The sequence below is a fragment of the Artemia sp. Qi Xiang Cuo genome, chromosome 3 (assembly GCF_049724085.1).
Source record: "Artemia sp. Qi Xiang Cuo chromosome 3, ASM4972408v1, whole genome shotgun sequence".
In the NCBI taxonomy this organism is placed as follows: Eukaryota; Metazoa; Arthropoda; class Branchiopoda; order Anostraca; family Artemiidae; genus Artemia; species Artemia sp. Qi Xiang Cuo.
In genome coordinates, this window is record NC_142796.1 from 76,338,750 (window position 1) to 76,360,559 (window position 21,810).

The window sequence follows — 21,810 nt, forward strand, 5'->3', positions numbered from 1 at the left end:
TTTTAAGTTTTAATGTTGCTTCTTACTTTCGATTTAAAAAAAACTTGTTTTTTTTTATTTAATTTCTGATCGTTTTTTAAATAATGCTGGGAAATCATAGAAATGTCCCTTCTCCCAAGGAAACATCCTTCATGGAAAGATCCTCCCCCGTAGCCTCTACTCTGACCCTTACCCCACCCCTTAAGAAAAACGCTGCACAAAGCGCCTGTATACGTCCTCATAACCAAGACTATATGTAGACAATTGACGAAGCTTGTAACGCTACCTTTTCCCCGGGAAAAGTGGGGGTACAGGACACCATCAAAGGAATATTAATTCAATTTTCGATTATGCTGAACAAAATGGCTATCTTAAAATTTTTATTGGGTGACTTGGAAAAAAATTAGCGTGGTAGGGGGCCTAGTTGCCTTCCAATTTTTTTGTTACTTAAAAAGGGCATTAGAACTTTTAATTTCCGTTCGAATTAGCCCTCTCGCGATATTCTAGGACTACTGGATCGATACGATCACCCCTGGGAAAATAATAATAATGAAAAAAAAAAAAAAAAATAAAATAAATAAAATAAACACGCATCCGTGATCTTTCTTCTTGCCAAAAATGCAAAACTTCAGATTTTGGCAGAATTGAAGTTGAAACTTCTGTAGCATCGTTCTCTGATACGTTACATTTGATGGTGGAACTTGTATTTAAGTCTCACAATTTCAAAAGGGTAATTCTCCCTTTTTCCGAACATAGCATCAATTTTCTCATGTTTGCGACTTCTGATGGGCGAGACTAAACTTGATGAAACATATACATTTGAACATAGCGACAAAATCTAAATCTTTTTATATATCCAATAGTATCAGAATTCCGTTTTTTAGAGTTTCGGTTACTATTGAGCCGGGTCGCTCCTTACTTACAGTTCGTTACCGCGAACTGTTTGATTCAGCCAGTAGAATAACTGGCATTGTGGTAGATTCTGGGAATGGGATTGCTCAAATAGTTCAAATTTATGATGGAGTTTGTCTCCAGCAGGCAATTAAATGGTTTGATACTGCTGGCAGACATCTAACCAAATACCTTGCCTAAGTACTGAGCGAAAGAGGGCGTTGTTTCACAACTAGATCTGAGATGGAAATTGTCCGAGATAAGAAATTATTCAAAGATTTCGCTGTCCCTAAGTATTCTTCAAGCCAAGTCTCATCGGTAAGGAAATAGCAGATTCTTGTGGTAGATTCTGGGAATGGGATTACTCAAATAGTTCAAATTTATGATGGAGTTTGTCTCCAGCAGGCAATTAAATGGTTTGATATTGCTGGCAGACATCTAACCATTGCCCGAGTACTGAGCGAAAGAGGGCGTTGTTTTACAACTAAATCTGGGATGGAAATCGTCCGAGATAAGAAATTATTCAAGGATTTCGCTGTCCCTAAGTGTTCTTCAAGCCAAGTCTCATCGGGAATGAAATAGTAGATTCTTGTGGTAGATTCTGGGAATGGGATTACTCAAATAGTTCAAATTTATGATGGAGTTTGTCTCCAGCAGGCAATTAAATGGTTTGATATTGCTGGCAGACATCTAACCAAATACCTTGCCCGAATACTGAGCGAAATAGGGCGTTGTTTCACAACTAGATCTGAGATGGAAATTTTCCGAGATAAGAAATTATTCAAAGATATCGCTGTCCCTAAGTATTCTTCAAGCCAAGTCTCATCGGGAAGGAAATAGTAGAAAACGATCTGATTACTATTAGGTTACTATTACTATTGATGACTATTACTATTATCTGATCTATTAGTAAATGCGATGTTGATATAAAGAAAATGCTTTTCGAAAATGTGGTCATTTTGGGGGGAACCTCATGTTCCATCGACTGAAAAATGGTTGTAAAACGAACTAATCAACGTTCCACCAGGAAACACAGAAGTCAAAGTAACCATAACAAGAAATAAAAAATACTCTGTATGGATTGGTGGCTCGATTCTTCCTCCACAAGGGCAATTTCGAGAGATGTGGGTTAAAAAAGAAAAATATGATAAATATGGAGCAGGTATCGTTCACGAAAAATCTTGGTAAGCACTTCAAATAAGTGCAACTTGAAATGATACAAAGTATGCATATGAAGGAAAATACAGGGAATGCATACTAAATATTTCTTTCTCAAAAATAGTTTTATAATGGTGATATTGAAAACGAACATAAAATGAAATATAAAAGAAAGTCAGTTTTTTTTTCGAATGAAAAGTGAGCCAAATTAAAACCAAAAGATACAAATTAGCCTATGTGTGATAAGGAGACAGGGTACACTCACCGTTCAAACCCCGCTTTACGCAAAAACCTGACTTTTTTTCCCGCCCTTCATCACCCCGCTATACGCAAAAATTTGACTTTTTTCTCTCAATACCTCAAGAATGAATACTCTAGAGCAAAATATTTTGCATTTATTTGCATTTGGCTTAAGCAAGCAAAATTTTTAAGTTAAATATTTTGAGAGGTAATCGGTGATTATAACTTTTTTAATTACCGACTGACCATATTTGAGGCTCTCTAGAATTCTTTCACTAAAGCACAGTTAAATTTCATCGTAAAGAGCAAAAGGCAGTCCCTTCTCATGTGTAGTTTTTTTTGTTTTTTTTAGCTTTGACGTTGCTTTACTTTTATTTAATTTTTTTTACTATTATTGTTTGATTAAAAAGAAGGCCCAAGGACTAAAGGTATCCTTATATTCTCCCACGGATAATGTTCTTGAAATTTTAAAAACTATGGCTGGACAAATTTGTGCATATTTCTTGCTCACTTTCACCTAGAGACATTGGTTTCATTATTGAAATGGAGATATAAAATTTCAGTCTTGGAAATTCAATTGGAGTAAATTATTTGGTCTCTAAAGAAAATATGGAAGAAGATGCGTTACTTACAATCATTGGTTTGAGGATAGGGTCAGACGTTTTACAAGAAAAATAAAACAGAAACAGTTTTTCGACTCTGAATAAACTGGAAGAATGCTCTAATAAATATTGTATGCTACCCTTTTTCTTTTTTTAAGCGCTGTCTTTTAAGTTATATCTTTTTAAATTTTAAAACATAATATTATGGTAGAAGGTAGATTGTCTTCTACCACAGAAGACAAATCAATTATTACCGTCATAATTAATTTTATTTAAAATTTTAATTGCATATATATGTGTCATCCCATGGCTTGTTGAAGGCAGGGTAGCTGTCTTTCCTCCTGGAACTCTAAAAATGTAGACAAATATCAAATCTTTTAAATATTCCAGGAAAAATGACACTTGTCTCTAAGTTTTCAAATTTTTAGCTTTCTGAAAATTCTTTTCAAACGTTCTGAAGGAAAATTTGGAACGTTCAAACATTCTGTGGGAAAGTTTCTGAAGTAAAAATATGGCTTTAAAGGCTTTATCATGGCTTTAAAGTTATGGCGATATATTGCATATGCATTTAGTGCATTTTGTCTAAAAAACGTATGTTTTCTTTGTTTTAAATGAGTGCTGCTGCAAAAAAATTTGTTTCTTTAGTTTCTCTTCTAGGTACTTAAGAGAAAATGCTATAACAGGGAACAGATTGTCTTATGCCTTGATGAAGTCGTAAATTCCCCATCAGTTCTGTTTGGTCTGTGTGGATTAAACAAAGATGTAATGGATATTCGACGGGAAGTTGAGAGCTTTATTCCACAGCTAGAATTTTTCATCCAAAGATATATGAAAGGTAAATAAAACCAAAGAATTACTACTTGAAAAGCTGCTGATCCCGTGACAAACCCCTTCTGGAGTCCAGGGTCCAGACTCTGGACTGATATAAAGAGTCCGGTACTTTTAATCATGTACAGATCAAGCGGGCCACCCCATGCATGATTTATTTTCAATAAAAACATCAGTGCTACGCAAAAAAATGATTTTCAGGAAAAAGTGATTTTCCATGTTGCTCAAGCGAGGGGACTTTTGAGCTTCCTGCATTAGGTTTTCGGTCATAGCAATTCCAATGGTGCACTGTTTCTTTCGATTAACACCGTTCTTAGGAGTTTCAGGCTCTTTTTCAAAATTCCCTTAAGATTGTTCGCAAAATAACATCGTGGTTGTAGCGGTAGCTGCAACCTAGTAAAATACGAAAACGGCCCATGGTAAACAAAAAATAGCCAGAAACCCCTAAAAATGGGGTCGGATCGAAACAAAAAGTAGGCTATTAGAATTGCCTTGGCCGACACGCCTATACAGTAAAATCACATTTCCTTGGTCTGAACAAGGAAAATATATTGGCTTGAAAAACAGGAAAATCACATTTTTTGCATGGGAAGCGTTTCTTTTTCGTTTTTTTTCCTCCGCTGGTAGAAGGGGAAGGGAACATCATAGAAAGCTGTTTAAGCGCTCATTTAAAGCAAATTCCTGCATCTAGTACCTTTTGTAATAAAAAACAACACACTATTAAAAATATTTTTTTTTTTACAAAAAAAACTGCATTTTCGTGTACAAGATTATGAATGACGTCATACACAAGTATCTTTGGATAGTTTCTTCTCTTGGGTACGGTGCCACATTTGACTAACTTTGCCGCGTTTTTCTAGCGTGTTAATTAAGATAATTAAAATAATATAGGCATTTTTGTGGTTGCAACGGGTATTATAGCATTATAGAATTAATTCTTTTTTTTTATAAATATATTGGAAAGGGTGAGTTTCTTAAGCGAATACGAAGCTTCTGGTTTCCCACCCAGGTAATAATTTTATATTAAAATCTAAAAATAGGTTAGAGAATCTCAAAAGTGATTGTCTTGAAAAGTACCCCGTGCAACCAAAGACTTTTTGCCCCCGTAAAAGGCAAAATAATCAAATATTTTATTCCCTCTCAGCATCCAGCATTCGTAGTTAAGGAAATAAAAGTTCGCTTTATATACAAGCATCCAACGTTTGTAGTTATGGACAATACAAATTTACCTTATCTACGAGGATGAATTAAGATGATTTTTAATATACCTCGATACTAATTTTTGAGGTCTGGTTTGCCATTCTTCTCGTTCTTCTTTTGTAGAATTTATTTGATCACCATTTAATCTATTCAGCAAGGTTACACAAACGATGGCCGCTCGAATACCAGCATGATGAGTTAGCGCTCCAAAAATAACTGCCTCCATTTCAATATTTCGAACTCCATTCTGATGAAGCTTGGTCAAATATGCAATCTTATCAACCTCACTATATTCACAAAAAGCCCCATCTAGTCTTCCTTGGCCTTCATAAAAGTCATCAGCGCACATTGTCTTCCCTATGGTCGTGTCCCATGGAACTTCAGGTCTTGTAAGAATTTTTAAATCCATCGCTAAGTTGAAGTTAAGTTTTCCTGGGCGACTCATTTTCTTGCCTAGCACAGGGAGGTCAAAATTAGGCTCACCATATCCATTCAAAGCTTTGCTAGTTATCACAATGTTTCCACCCTCAATGCCAATTCCTTCACAGGTTCCTATCCTGAAGAAAACTGGATCTTTTACTTGTGCATAGTACATAAGCTTAATCATCTCATGAAGCGAAACACCAATGGATTGTACACCCATTCCCTGGCTCACTGAAAGAACAGGTTCAACTTTAAACATTGAGTATCTGTGCCCTCGCTCTGAAATATCTAAAAGAGTAGTACCGGCCGGCAGACTATACCCTATCTCTTTCATGATGAAATGCGCAAATTCTTTCATGCGAGCTGGCGTGCCACCCATGCAAACAAACTTAACATCACCAAATAATGCGTGTAGCTCCTGAGACTCAGTATCTAAATGAATGTGGTATAATGTATCACTTGGCATCCGCTGAAGATGAGGGTTCTTCACGTGAATCAATTCCTTCTTCTTAGCCTCTTTCTCTCCGTCAAACTCGGGTTTGCACTGCTTATTACAAGAATTTTAAATATTACTTTGTTGCACCATTGTATAATGACTAACATTCTTTAAGGGTCATGTTAAAGACGGCGTATTCACGGCACTTTGTAGTACGCAAACAAAGTTCTCTTATAAATGATATTTAATTCCAAATGAAAAGTCCGCAAACCTCAAATTAAGTGAGATAGTCTGAACATCTTTGCACTTCTTCGACTGTGCAAAAACTAAAAATTTGTTTCAGGAGGAATATAGCATCTAATAATATTTTTACCGTCATATATGCGTAGGTAATGATATTTGTGGCTTTAAACGTAAATAGCAATGGGTTAAGGTGGGGGCAGCCACCCCCCTAACATACGGGATGATTTCTGTTTGTTTTCAGTTTTAATGCCTCTCTTTATTTTCATTTGAAAGAAAAAAACTTTTATTTCTAATTGGATTTTTGTCCGTTTTAATATCATACCCAGGGCTATCCTAAATGTGAAAAGGGCTACCATCCGCTCAAAATATGCTATTTAAATCAAAGGCAATGAAGTGATATCACATGTTAATTCCGCAATCCGTAGAATGTGCATTCAATTCGTGTGAAGCATCTCTCGTAGAAAGTTGATTTCGTATCAAACAGTTTGTTTAAAAACCTGTAAGTAAGGAGCGACTCGGCTCAATAGTAACCGAAATTCCAAAACCCGAAATTTTAATATCAATATATTCATAAAAAGAATCAGCTTACTATGCTGATTCCAAACATATAAGAATCATCAAGTTTATTTCTTCCCATAAGAAGTTCCAAGCCTGCAAATATTTACCTGGTTTTTGAAATAGGGGGGAAACACCCCCTAAAGTTAAAGGAATCTTAATGACACCATCAAATTCAGCGTACCAGAGAACCAAACTGTAGAAGCTTCAAGCTCCTATCTGTAAAAATTGGAATTTTGCTATTTTTGCAAGAAGACACATCACGGATGAATGTTTATTTTTTTTATTTTTTTTTTTATTCTTTTTTTTTCAGGGGAGGTTGTATCGAAATAATGGTCCTAGAAGATCGCGAGAGGGTGCATTCGAATGGAGAAAATAAGGTTGTAGTGCCCTTTTAAGTGACCAAAAAGATTGGAGGGAAACTGGGCCCCCTCCTACGCCCAGTCTTATTCAAGTGAAAGAATGCTAAGGAAATTTTTTCAGGTTGAGTCGTCCGCAAGGTATTTTACAGGGAGGGGGATTTTCAGCTAGGATGGAACTATCTAGAGGGAATATGCCGGTTTGGGGGGGGGCACTTTACGTTGAATGAAATTTCCACGTAAGGATTTTCCGTGAGGGGGAGGGGTATATTTCATAGAGGGTGAACCAGATTTACCGGCATTATTTGAAAAAAGAATAGAAATTATTCCATATATGAAGGGTTGCCCCCTCTCAAGTACTTTTCCATTTACACTAAAGTTTGACTGTCTATGCTAGTATCTTAAGAGCATCTACTTAAACGAGGGCGCCGATCGGTTAGAATCGACAGCTTTTTCAAAAGTGCTAACAGGTTCAACGTATAACACAAGGTACTGAAGGAGGGGCCGCCCTTTCACCTACGGACTTAATCTGTCATGATTAATATGATAATTGTGGTTCAATTATTGATGTATGGTGATTAGTTGCATTAGTTGAAAAACTTTCATAAATTAAGTTTTTTAAATAAATTTAAGTTTTTTTTTTAACTGGAAGCGACATCAAAACTTAAAACGAACAGAAATTATTCCGTATATGAAAGGGGCTGTCCCCTCCTCAACGCTAACGTTTTTATTGTTCTAAAAAGTAGAGTTGTGACAAAGAGTCAAACTTTAGCGTAAAGAGCGAGGCGTTGAGGAGGGGACAATCCCTTTCATATACGGAATAATTTCTGTTCGTTTTTAGTTCTGATGTCGCCCCTTATTTTTAGGTAAAAAAACATGTTTTTTTTTAAAGTTAATTTTCGTAGATAAGGACCTAAAATTTCAACTGTAGGGTTATGTATAACATTATATGTTATACATTTCTTATATCTTCTACATGCGTAGAACATGATAGAACGCCGATTGTTTCGATGGAACTTGTTTATTGTTATCAAAAATTCTTTGTTAGAGTTTTGGTTACTATTTAGCGTGAGTCCACGAACTGTTCGGAATACAACCAGATATCTGCACTTTTCCTAATCCGGCTGGGGGCCGGTCCCAACCGATTAGAATAATTGTAGTTCTGCTGTGTACTATTTTTGTCAGGATAAAAATTGTTGAAAAAGTTTCTCCGACATACAAATAGCAAGCCAAACTATGGATTCTTGTAGAAATTAAATATAAACAAACACGTTTTTTCAACTGAAAGTAAGGAGCAACATTAAAACGAAGCGAAAACGAACAGAAATTATTACGTATATGAGGTGGTTCACCCCCTAGTCAATACCTCGCTCTTTGTGCTAAAGTTCGAATTTTTTCGAATCACAAAACCCTGAATAACACAGGCCGGTCAAATATAATAAATAGCTCTTAAAAGCCCTAAAAAAAACTTTAGCATAATCAGCAAGGTGTTGACTAGGGGAAAAACCTCCTCATATACGTAATAATTTCTGTTCGTTTTAACTTTTAATGCTGCTCCTTACTTTCAGTTGAAAAAAAATTGTTTTTTTTTATTTAATTTCTGATCATTTTTTAAGTAATACTGGGAAATCCGGCGCCCCCTTCATAGAAATGTCCCTTCCCCCAAGGAAACATCCTCCATGGAAAGATCCTCCCATGTAACCCCCTCCTCCGACCCCCCCCCCCTCCAGTAGAGAAAAAATCCCTCCTGAAAACGTCTGTATACTTCCCAATAACTAAAACTATATGTAAACATTGGGCAAAGTTCATAACTTGCAGCCCTTCCCCCCGGGAACTGTGGGGGATTAAGTTATCCTCAAAGACATATTTGTTAGATTTTTGACTATGCTGAATAAAATGACTATCTCAAAATTTTGATCGGGGGGACTTTGGGAAAAACTTGAGCGTGGGAGGGAGCCAAGTTGCCCTCCAATTTTTTGGTCACTTAAAAAGGGAACTAGAACTTTTAATTTCAGTCCGAATGAGCCCTCTCACAATATTCTAGGACTACTGGATCGATACGATCACCCCTGAAAAAAAAAAAACAACAAAAAAAAACAAGAAAACAAACAAACAAATAAACGCGCATCCGTGATCTTTCTTCTGGCAAAAAATACAAAATTCCACATTTTTGCAGATAGGAGCTTGAAACATCTACAGTAGGGTTTCCTGTTACGCTGAATCTGATGGCTTGATTTTCATTAAGATTCTATCACTTATTAGGGGGTATTTCCTCCTTTTCCCGAAAATAGATCAAATTTTTTCAGGCTCGTAACTTTTGATGGGTAAGACTGATGAAACTTGTATATTTGAAATCAGCATAAAAATTGTATTCTTTTGATGTATCTACTGGTATCAAAATTCCGTTTATTAGAGTTTCGGTTACTATTGAGCCGGGTCGCTCCTTACTTACAGGTCGTTACCATGAACTGTTTGAAAACAGAAAATATACAAAAATTATTTTTATTTTCATGAAAAAAGATAATGTCTATAAAAAAATAACAGAAATTAATTTAAAATACTTTTTCCACAAAACAAGTTTTCAAAGAAAGGTAATGAGCTCCATTAAACCAAACCTGAGCAGAAATTAAGGCAAATAATCTTCTAAGCGTAAAACTACCACATATCACCATCAATAAATAAATGAAAGCCATAACGCATACAATAAATAAGCGAGTCAAACTCAAAACGAGTGAAAATTGACATGAGAAGGGCTGATATCCCCCATGCCTTCTCAAGACCAGAACATAATTTGCAACAAAAACAACAAAAATACAAATGACTGTGGATTGTCTGTTTAGCATACATTACTGATATTTATTCCTTAAAGTTTTAATTATTTTTTATTTATTTATTTAAGTCAAAAAAGAAAACATTCAAAATGTATTTTGTTTTCAGTTAAGTATGAACTATGTTCTGGTCTCTAGAAAGTAAGAGGGCTGTCATTCCTACTAATGTCAATTTTCCCTCGTTTTCTGTTTGACTCGGTTATTTATTGTAATTTCTGTTGGTTTTGGGATTAATTTATTTATTGATTTTGGTATGTGGTAGTTTTACGCCTGGACGATTATTTGACTTTATTTCTGTTCATTTTTGGTTTAATCAAAGTCTTAATTTTCTTTGAAAAAATTGTTTTGCTGGAAAACTTTTTTAAATTAATCTAAAAATGGTCTGTTTGTTTCTTTGAAATTTGACTGGAATACTATGGTTTGTGTGGTGTTATAATAAGAGAATGCACTATTCAAATTACAAATGTTTTTCATAGCTTATTTCACATCTTTACGATAATAAATACACGAAAAAAAAGTACACATTATGAACTATCAATGCGCAACTGGAACCCAAAGCAAATATAGATTGGGCGCCATTGCTGGCGCCCCTTGCGCCAGCAATGGCTTTGGAGTAACTTTATCCTTTATTTTGTTCTATATATGGGACATACAAACGTCCTACTTGCACTTATCGACCCTCTAGATAAGGTTTGGTCAGATAAAAGTAATTTTCAACAAAATTAACTTTTTTCAATTTAAACTTTTGATAAAATGTACCCTTGCCTGATGCTGTGCATTGTATCGTGACCAGAAATGGGGCTATAATCTGATTATTAAGATGTTTCTAGGGCAAAATATTTTTCCGCCTACTCTGCCATCTACAGAGAAGAGAACTAAACCGGCACCTGTTTGGAGCGGTAGGATTTCTCAGCTAAAAGATATTGAAGAAAATGTCTGGTCTGCTCGTTATGGTATGAAAGGAAAAATTGATCTGAGCTTAGAAGTCGAAAATCAAGGAAAGAAAAAGGTAAGGGCCAGTTTACAAGAGCTGTAGAGGTTTTAAATTATTAGTCTCCTCTGTTTTAGGATATTCGCTTTTTCACTACAGCTCTCACTCCAGAAGTCTGAGAAAAGCTAATTCTGGCTCCATTAATATTAAGCAGCATGTCTCTTGACTCCAGAAATGCAAATTAAACTAATAAGCTTGGACTTCTTGTATATCTCTCTGTATAAAATCAAATGACAGGGGGTTTGAGCCGTGTAAACCACAATTTAGTGAAACTAGTATGGTGAAATTTTTTTGAAGCTGTTGAAAAATATAAGGAAAGAAAATAAGCAACAAAAATTGGAAGAAAAAGAGCAAAAAACACAAATTTTTTATCGTGACGCCAAAATAGGAGAAAGCACTACCGGGACTAAAGGCTCGAGCTGCTAACCATAATGATTGAAGCAACTTGAGAAAGGTGACAATATAGTATATTTTCGAGGGACAAAAGTCTCAGTCTGATGACGATGAGGGCCTAAGGCGGAAGACTTGAGTCTGTGATTGGTGGGGCTAGATATTTTTCAGATAATTTGCTCAGGGATACGTATCTCTTTTGAACGTCTATATCAAACAAGAAGCTCTATAGAAAATATAGTTTGACCATTTGACATAAAAAAAAAATTATCAGAGATCTCCTATTGGGGACACCGATTGGGCGGGGTGGGGGACGCCTCCATAGATTTGAAAAATTACTGTTTTTATGTATCCCCATAAAAAAAATCGGAAAAAAACAAATAAAAATGCTTCCCGTAGACTATCTCCCCCCCACCCTCCCAAAGAAGACATTTTTTGTATCTTCATAAAAGAAGAAGAACAATCTTTTACCCCCTCCCTCCCCTCTACGTTTTTGAGAATTGGTCCCTATACCCCATTGGAAGTACAGAACATTTACGGGGCTTAAAGACAGGTTAGAAAACATTTTCGCACGATTTTTTCAACACGTCATGCTATTGCTCCACCAAGTGATTACATGTAGAAGTCAGAAGTAGGTAGTCCGCCATGATCACTCACGTGCTTTTCTTTTGACACACATTAATTCGCGACTCCGTGCAAATGCTCATCAACTTCTTAGGGGAACAGTAGTTCTCCAGGAACAATACAAAAATTCTTGCCCCCTTCCTCCATCCTTGTATTTTTAACAATTGGTCCTCATAGCCCATTGAAAGCAAAGAACACCGATGAGGCTTAAATAGAGGTTACGAAACATTTTCACAAGATTTTTTCAACACGTCAATCTGTTGCTCCACCAAGCTCTACACTGTAGTTGCAATAGTGTATCTTTTGGATCATCTTTGCGATAACTTCCAAATTGCCTTGGAAGTTATCGTCACTTTTTCGTCACTTTTTTAACCAGGGCCTAACTATAATTTCTCTTCAAAGTAAAGTCGTATTTCTATCACTGAAGGGGTCAATAGTAATTCAAAAACAGTAATTTTTTCTTTTTTAAATCACTAGAAGATGTGCAAAATCCTAGAATGCTTTTGTAGCATACTGTTAAGGTTCAACTTAGTCAATTAACATAATAAATTCTTCTTGTTGACAGATTGATAATGACAAGAGTGCTCTCTAGATAGAAAGTATCTAACTATTGTTTATGTCATGCGATGACAGCGTGATATATGAGACCACGCCTTTTATTATTGCATCTGTGTGGCGTATATTATAGGTGCTCCCTTTGGAAGTGAAAACTGGGCGTTCCAGCTTCTCAGCTGAGCACAAAGGCCAAGTCATCATCTACTGTATGGCCAGGGATGAGTTAAATGACGATCCTACATCCGGTTTGCTCTTCTACCTTAGGTAAGTTTTATTGAAGCTGTTATTGTTGATTTAATTTATAATCAAGTGGTATTTCAAGCGTTAATAAGTCTATTTCCCTTTTTAGAATTGAGAGCTATTGCCTCAAATCAAAGTGTTTTAGCCATAACGTTGCTTAGATTGCATTGCTGTCTCAACCTTTGCTAAGTTTCATAGTCCTGTAAATTCTATATTTCCTATACTCACGGAGGCGGATGGAGTTCGTCCGGAATGAGGCAGACTATGTCTGCTGACCACGTACCTCTGGATCTGGGGTTTTCCCTAACTAAACGCTCCATGTTAATGGGCAGCCTCAACCTTATGAGGTGGGTGGAGCCGACCCCAGGGACTTTCAGTATCTAGGCAAGTCCTAGCTCTAATTAGATCCCAGACTAGGGTCGGTTGGGCCTGCAACCCTCCACCCTAACACTTTACCACAACGAAAAACGATTATACTGCCTAAGATGACCTACCCCCCCCCTTTACCGTCCCCCTCCACCGTCTGTCCTGGGACTGATTTCCGACACACGCCTGAACCGTTTTTACAAGGGGGGAATACGACTCGCCACCTGGACCGTATTCACACTCAACTTTCCTGGAGCTAAATCAATGCTTGCCTATGAGCTAAAACGCTTGAATATAGCTGTGGCTGGCCTTACGGAAACCCGCCTTGTCGGAAGAGAGTCCGAGGATATTGGTGAAGGATATCACCTGATCTGGTGACCCAAAAAGCAAGACAAATGGTGTAGGCCTCGCGCTGAACGCTAGAGCCAAGAGAGGCCTTCTCTCGTATAAACAAATTTCAGATAGAATACTAATGGCTCAGCTCCAGCACAAGCATGGAATGTGGACAATTATTGTATGATATGCTTCTATCAATCCGAGTCCTGTGGAAGTAAATAATCAGTTCTATGTCGAGCTCTCAGAGACCCTGTCTAGAGTCCCACCCCACGTCATCGTAACTTTTCTGGGAGACCAGAACGTGATGGTTAATGACAGGGAGGGCGTGTGGAGAAGTGTTCTTGGCCCTGTGACTCCGAATCCACTTAGTGACAACGCACAACGACTCCTCCAGCTCTGCAATATGCATAATCTGGTTATTTCAAACACGCTCTTTCAGAGACGAGATATACACAAATACACTTGGTATAGTAATGACGGCCAGACAAAGAAGATGATCGATTATGTTATGACCTCGGGTCGCTGGCGCTCGTCGATAACAAATTGCCGGACTTATAGGTCGGCCGAGCTTGGAAACATAGACCATAGGATGGTAGTTGCCACACTCAGGCTACGCCTGAGAGCACAAGGACAAGAAAGACGGCCTCCCAAGCTTGATCTGAGTAGTCTGGCTATATCTGAGATGCAACAGAAGTATGCTCTCGATATCTCTAACTGGTTTAGCTACCTCCAAGTTCTGGACGACCCTGAAGTAGCCTGGAAGTCTTTCAGAGATAATATACTCGATTCTGCTGGCAGAACCATTGGCCGCAGCAGACACAAGAATAAACCCTGGATATCCCAGGAGACTCTGTCTGTAATCGAGCTGCGCCGGAAGGCCCGTTTAGCAAAGAATATGCCAGAGAACAGACGACTCAATGGCCTGCGCAATAGCCTACCGCACAGTGATAGGAAGACCTTTGTCGACAAGAAAGCCAGCGATCTTGAAGATGCCTCGAGAAAAGGAGACACCTGCTCCCTGTACACACACCTCCGCGAGCTGACGGAAGGGAGGACTTCCACCGTGAGCCATGTTTTTTCTGCTGACAGAAGCATGCCGGATGACGATGCAGGTCCACTCTGTGCCAGGAGCAGTCACTTCTCAACGCATCTGAATGCCGAGGCAGTTGCTCATCCCGACCCTGATCTGATTCAAGCAGCAATGACCACACCCAAGGCTACTTCCTACCTCGTATCGCAGCCGTTTACCACCACGGAGATCCGAAATGCTGTAAAATGGTTAAATAATAATTGAGCCCCCGGCATCGGTGGTATTTCTGCAGAACTCTTCAAGTACGGGGGTTCAGTGATGATTCTGTGGCTCCAGATAATCTTTTCAGCTATATGGACGACGGAAAGCATACCGAATGACAGACGTGCTGGCATCATATTGCCGCTCTGGAAACGTAAGGGCAGCCGTCAAATCTGCTCCAACTATCGTGGGATCACGCTTCTCTCCGTTCCTGGTAAACTCTTCGCCATGTCACTCCTGGACAGGTGTTTCACCTTTTTGCGTAGAAAGAGAAGAGTCCAGCAAGCCGGATTCATGCCCGGCAGGTCGATGACGGAGCAAATGTTTACTATGCGCCAGTTGATCGAGAAGACGCAGGAATTCCACCAAAAAGCATACATCGCATTCATGGGCTTTAAGGCTGCCTTCGATTCTTTTGATCGCAGTTGACTTTAGCTGATACTAAGAGCTACGGGTCTACTCAAGAAATATTGCTCACTCTTTGAAAAGCTGTATGAGGATACGGAAAGCTGCGTGCAGGTCAATGGAAGACGCAGTCCCACATTCCCGGTGAAGACTGGCGTCCACCAAGGTTGTGCCGCCGCTCCCGAGCTTTTCAACTGCGTCATAGACCATGTTATGGCCAGCATGATGAATCGCCTTCAATTTGGTCTTCAGTTAGGAGACTGGGTACTCTCTGATGCTGACTTCGCTGAAGACATAGCGCTAGTTGCGAACACCGTCGATAGGATGACCAAAGCTCTTCAGGTGCTCTCAGAAGAAGCCTCGAAAGTTGGACTGAAGATCAACTGGCAGAAAACCAAAGTTGTGCTCCTTGAACCCCCCACATCCAGTTCTACTGTTAAGGAAGTCAACATCGGAAGCAACCGAGTAGATGTGCTTGAAGACTTCACTTACCTGGGATCTATTCTGTCGAATGATGGCTTGATCACAAAAGAGCTTACATCTCGAATTGCCAAGGCTTCAGCACTTGTTGGGAGGCTTAACAGCATCTGGCGAAAGCCAAACATAAGCCGATTTACCAAAATGCGCATCTACAATGCGTCAGTCAGCACCGTCCTGCTGTATGGAGCGGAGACGTGGCCAGCTGCCAAATCTATCCTCAGCGCCGTCGAAACATCTCCGAAGAATCGAAAGACTTCACTGGACTGACCTCGTTAGCAACCAGACTCTCCTATCACGTACGGCTCAAACTCCTTTCTCAACGCAGCTTGCCCAGCGTACTGTTCGGTGGTACGGCCACCTCCTTCGCATGCCACGCGACGCCCCAGTACGGGTCGCATTTGACTTCGACCCCACCCTACACGGACGGAAACGACCCAGAGGACGCCCACACACTAGGTGGAAAGACAAAGCCAATGAATTCCTCACCCAAGCCCACATTCCGGTGAAAGAAGCTGCGATCCTGGCAAGCGATAGGTCAACCTGGAGGCGCCTAGTCTCATCGTTCTCTACGCCGAACCCTCGGCAGGAGCCTTAAGTCAAGTTAAGTCAAGTATGCTCCCTAAGTTCAACCTCCCATGCTACCTCCGTCCTTAGTTGTAGAAGTGCCTCACTAAATAAGTTCTTATCTTTCTTTTATGGTTTCGTGACTTCCCACTATAGCTAGGATGACATTGTACGTTTTCTTTTATGTTTCGTCTTCTTTACATTATCTCAGGTTCCAGTTTTATATCTTATCTCTTCCCTCATTTATATACTACTAAATAAATGAAAACCTATAATAATAAATAATTATCGTGTCATAGAAGCCAACCATGTATGCATGGATCCTTCTAAAAATGATTGCACTCATTAATACTGTTTCCAAGGAATCGGAAATTCATATAGCACCTTTTAGGGTTCTGTGCAAAGCGAAAATTCATGAGAACAATCCGACAGAAAGTAAAGGTAAATAGACCTGTTTCACACCAGACTCTGTTTGGAACCGTCTACTAACGTCGTCATCTGCTTTTATTTATGCTTTATTATTTCCAGATATTCCCGATTACTTTGAAATACCTGAAATTCTATTTAGAAGAAGGATTTGGACGACCCCTTGTCTATGTTGCTGATTCTGCAGATAACTCCCATGTCCACTCCTATCGGGCGTCAATAGACCGCAGAAAAGATATTTTCAAATCATATTGTACTTTTTTCAACTTTTATACATATTAAAATTTTATCGTAAATCAAATTCACTCTTGGTAAAGCTTGATTGCAAAATCATCCTTTCCTTTTTGATAAAGTAATAAATTCTTGAGCATTGAGCCGTAGAAAATTTCATAAAAATAAATTTTGACTGTCCAGAAAAAAAAACTGTTTCTTAGATATATATATATATATATATATATATATATATATATATATATATATATATATATATATATATATATATATATATATATATATGTATGTGTATATATGTATATATACATATATTTACTCATGGCTAGCAGCTTCATTTAGTATTTTAAAAAAAACTTTATTTTCTTTCTCATTTTTTCTTTCTAATTCAGTTTTGTTTAAAGGGATAGGAAATTAGACGCTAAATCTAAGTTTTAAGTCATCAAATGACGATTTTTATAGAATGTTTAAAAGTTGTTTACAAAGTTGAAATGACTGTCATATAAAAGGGGGATTGAAGTGGAAAACAGCTTGACTTCGTTAGTCACTACAATTGAGTCATTTTCTTGTGGGAGCCCAACTTGTAGTTAAGTTTTTTCAGTAGACTATATTCGTAGCTGGAGGTCCAATTGATTTCTACGGTTATTTATAGACATTGATTCTACTATATCCTGTACAATAAGGGGAAAACTAACTGAATTAAGGAGAGATAATAGAAAATGTGTACGGGGACCGTTTTTGGGGTCTTCTTGTTTGATAGTCTTTGTGCATGAAGTGCTGTAGCATTTCTTGTCCAGTTCATTGCGGATTTCTCCTTTCTCGCAAAATGTGAATACGCTTCTGATTTCCTCTTTATCATACGATATGAATAGGCCTATACAGATGTGAAACGTGGATAAAGGCCAATTGGAGAAACGTTTTCACTCTAACTATTTTTAGAAAAATGCGTTAGATATACTCTTTCGTGATAGGCAAAATGGTTTGAACACGTGGCTTCTTTCTGTTTGAAAACAGGAGGTTTTTCCAGGGACGGTGCAATGCAAGAAATCCCAGCAGGAGCTCATGAGAAACGCGGGTTAATTCAATTAAGGAATGAACTTAGCCATTACATCAGTGCAGTTCCTTCTATATCCCGAAAGCAGAATGAACATTTTCCTGAAATTAATGGATGTAAGTAACGAAAAAAAACTTCTGGTTTGCTTATTTCCTGGTTTAAAGTGTGTAATCACTGCAAGTGTATGTGCGAAGAAAACAAGATTCTTAGGTAGATACAGCCAAAATTTACGTTTGGAAGGGCATCACACAAAGTCAAAACGACAGTTTAAAATTCAAAAATGTGTTTTACGTGTACTATCTTCCAATTTTATGTGGAGAGTGGGGGGGGGGGAGGGTCCACGAATGTACGTAAGGAGCGTATGATTTAAAGCTATCTCTAAAAAAAATACAGTTTTCTTGTTATTACTGTTTTCAGTTTTGCATGTTTACAAGTTTAATTCTTGGTTGAAGGGAATGGCAACATAGTAAATGAGAGATAAATAGACTCAATAACATTGACTAAAAATGCCACTAATAACCATGGTTCAAGACCTGGAGTTTTACATAGGCTAATTTATGTATCCTCTGTTGGTTCGTGAATAATATTCGCTATAAGCAATTTGAACTTTGTTGGTTTAATAACCAAATGAATAAAAGATACAAAAGTTCTATAGACTGGGCCCTGGGCTCCCCGATTGGCATTTTCAGCTCTCACTTGTCAATGCACGCTTGCTTTTCACCAATTTTGAACTCACGGACAAATCTTAAATTAATTTGGAACTTACCTTCACAGTTTAAGTTTTTTGCTAAAAAACCTACATTTGTTTATTTCAATCAAAAATATTAATATGTACACAGGAAAAGTATTTGGAACCGAAGTTTGAATTGAAAGAAATAATTATTTTCGTCAACAGTTTTGATTTACTCTGAGGGTTTCTTCGGGCTAATCTGAGTAGAGGTTCTTCCTGGTATGATGACTGATGGCTCCACATCTCCAGTAACAACTGATAAAGGATCTAAACGGAGGACGTTCACCCTCAGTTTTCTTAGAATTAGTAAATATTTGTTTAATATATTTCTCAGAATGTTCATTTTCTAGCGTCTTTCTGGCTAATGTGGGGCGAGTATGGCTAAGCTAAGCTTAATAATAAATAGACGAGATTAACCTTTAATCGTCTTAAGTTTAAAACAAGATACTAGAAAAAAGGTGGGTCAACCAATTATTCATGTTTGGTTTACATAGCTTTGATCTAAAGGACTGCGAATACGGTTCAGCATGTTTGGTCAGATTTGCAGGATATGGCACACAATGCCTTGTTTCACATCGCGTCAATCTATTCCGTTCTAATTTTCTCACCACAGAGTATGGCTAACTTATAAAATATTTCATATTGAAATCATAGTCAACTTCAATATTTCATATTCGTATCATAGTCAACGTAGTAGCGCGAACTTACGGAAGAACCGTGTGTCTTCCATATATATTTTTCTCTTTTTTTCCGGCCCATTAGGCAGAAGAGATTGTCGCAGTGACTAGGGAGTACCGCAGTGACTAGTGACTCGTTTGATCGTGAAATAAAAGTTTTTCTCCCTTTTTTAAGTATCGTCATTAGTCAGGGGGAAACCTACCTTAACGCTCCAAATGTTCCCATAATCTCTAATGGCCTGGGTCTAAAATTTGAAGGGATTTTAGTAAGTACAGTCAACAGATTAAATATTCTGCGTCTGGAGATGACATGGTTTAAGCAGTCCCAGGGGCTAGTCAAATTATAAAGATAGCCCTTATAAAACAGATGAGTAAAAAGATTAACAGATGAGTAAATTTTAGAATAAATAGTGAATTTTTATTCCCTTTTAAATAAAAAAAACTTGGTGAAACAGATGGCAAAACTTGGGCTTTTATATGATTTATGCGCCTACTTTTTAAATCATCGTAAAATATAGATCAATAAAACCAGGTGAATCAAACCTACAGTGGAGTGCTTTATCTTATGAGTCTTTTTTTTGAGGCTATACTTAATGAATAAAGTTAATGTAATGCTAAAATCATTAGTCTTTGCTAAAGCTATATTACTTTTTTTCTTTTAACTAACTTGTTTTAATTTGTCTGTTGAACATCGTATTTTGCTAATATATATTATACTTGTGTTTTTATGCTCAACATATAATAAATTTGTGTTTTGTCTGTTTTTATTGATGCAATTGGTCTATGATATCGAATGATCAACCAAATCGTTTGATTCTCTGTGGCTCGTCATTCAGTTTCATTATTTTAATCAACAATTATAATTCACATTGAGCACATTTTAGCTTGCTAAAAATATTAGTTTTCATAGCTTATCTATGAACCGGTGTTTAAGAATCCGAATAAGACCTGTTCGGACAAATTCAAATCTGATAGTAACTATCAAGTTGCTTCGGTTGACTGTATTCTAAAAAACATGCATTATTTCTCACTTAAGGATAAGTCATATAACATCAAAAAAGCATGTGTGACCTGTGTAACGTAATCAACAGAAATGTGGCAGATCGCAAGCACGGTTCTTTTACGGTTTTAGAAAAAATTTTGCATTCTTATCTACTTTTCACTCTTTGCTCTTTTTTATTAGTAGAGGAAAGTTTTTATTCGAATTATTCTTAGTGACGACTTAAAAGGACTCCTTAGCCTTAGAGATGATAAAATCGCAGTTAAATCCTTTAATACAAAAGCCCGTGGGATTTATGTTGACTGCAAGCCTGGTTTTCCCCTTTGATAACAGCGTGTTTATTAATGTCTCATTCATAGGATCTTCCAAGATTGGTAACAGCAATATTCCTCTTCTGCAGGTTCTAGAAAAGAAAGCTTCGGAAACCATATCAGTCATTACAATACAAGAAACTTCAAATATACTCCTATTATGCTTCATATTTAGAACAAGTGCTTCTACATCTAAACATTTATCGTGAGATCTCGCTGTTTTAGAAACCTCACGATATACTGAAGAAACGATCGACAATCGACAAAATTAAGTCACTGCCTTCCGGACTTCCACACCGTTCTCAATAAATCATCTTAAAAGCATTAATTAGGTCTCTCGAAGTAGACCCCAAAATACACGGTAATAATGACTAAAATGACGACTTACTTTCGACCTGTACCAAATGGTTAGTGACAAAATCGCATTTGTGTGCTCTTATATAGACTGTCATGTTTCTGCTCTTAGACCTAGACAATCCGGTCATGGATTGGAACTCTACAAGGGTATATAAATACTTTTCTGATTATGAACCTCTCAGTTCTGAAACGAACCCTCACAGTTCGTTTTCTAGGTTGTATCATCCTCAACTGAATTTGGTTTTGGAAACCAGTTGTCAACAAAGAAGCTAACATGTTTGAACTATCCCATGCTTTTTCTGTAAGGGTAATGAAAATTTGTTTAAAATTTGCTAGGCTATTTATTTCACTTCAAATACCTTATGTACATTCTTCGTGATGTCTTGAGAGGTTTTCATAGTTCAGTTCCATTTTAGCTCACTTTGCCTGAAGTGGCGTTCCCAAACTGTCTGATTATGGCCCTCACAGTTCGTTTGCAAGGTTGTCTCATTCTGGATTATGTTTCGGTAAAAGCAAGTTGTACGAGCATTAAAAAAATTTTTTTTCGGTCTGTGCGCTACTAGGTAGAGAGTCATGAGAAGCATTTCAAAGAGAGCGCTTAGTAAAATCTTAGACCTTCTTCTAGAGCTGTGGTGAACGATTATAATTTCAGTTGACCGGGAAAGGTTTAAGAAGGTCACGGTAAACCCCCTCTTTCATTAGTTTCTACTTAGTGCAGAATCAAAAAGCACCAATAAAAAAAAAAACACACAATAAGTTGATTTTTAGATCAAAGAAAAGTTTTTATTTGTAAAAAATGGAGTATCTCCCACACAGGGAATCTTACCCATCAGTTAATCACTATTTAAACGTGCTCAATGCAGGAAATATTTATTTATTTTAGTGTAATGCATGGCTACTATGAAATTTTTTTCCTTAAAAACCTCTTTCGGAAAATGGACTTTGATTTTTTTTTCTAGCGGAAAATATTTTATAGATTTATCATCTACGTACAGGAATTTGACCGTAGTGAAAAATCACAACCGAAAATCAACCACGAC

The 21,810-nt window shown here is 37.5% G+C and overlaps 1 protein-coding gene and 1 pseudogene across 1 annotated transcript in view; one reads left to right on the forward strand and one right to left on the reverse strand.

Moving 5' to 3' along the window:
• Dna2 (DNA replication helicase/nuclease 2) overlaps positions 1 to 21,810 on the forward strand; it is a 114,171-nt gene that overhangs the window by 46,392 nt on the left and 45,969 nt on the right. The window contains exons 6-9 of the mRNA XM_089086583.1: positions 3,528 to 3,705; positions 10,573 to 10,751; positions 12,436 to 12,566; positions 17,669 to 17,811. Coding sequence (XP_088942709.1) covers positions 3,528 to 3,705; positions 10,573 to 10,751; positions 12,436 to 12,566; positions 17,669 to 17,811 — 631 coding nt within the window. The remainder of the gene's footprint in view (positions 1 to 3,527; positions 3,706 to 10,572; positions 10,752 to 12,435; positions 12,567 to 17,668; positions 17,812 to 21,810) is intronic.
• Positions 4,933 to 5,907, reverse strand: LOC148954545 (uridine phosphorylase 1 pseudogene; annotated as a pseudogene).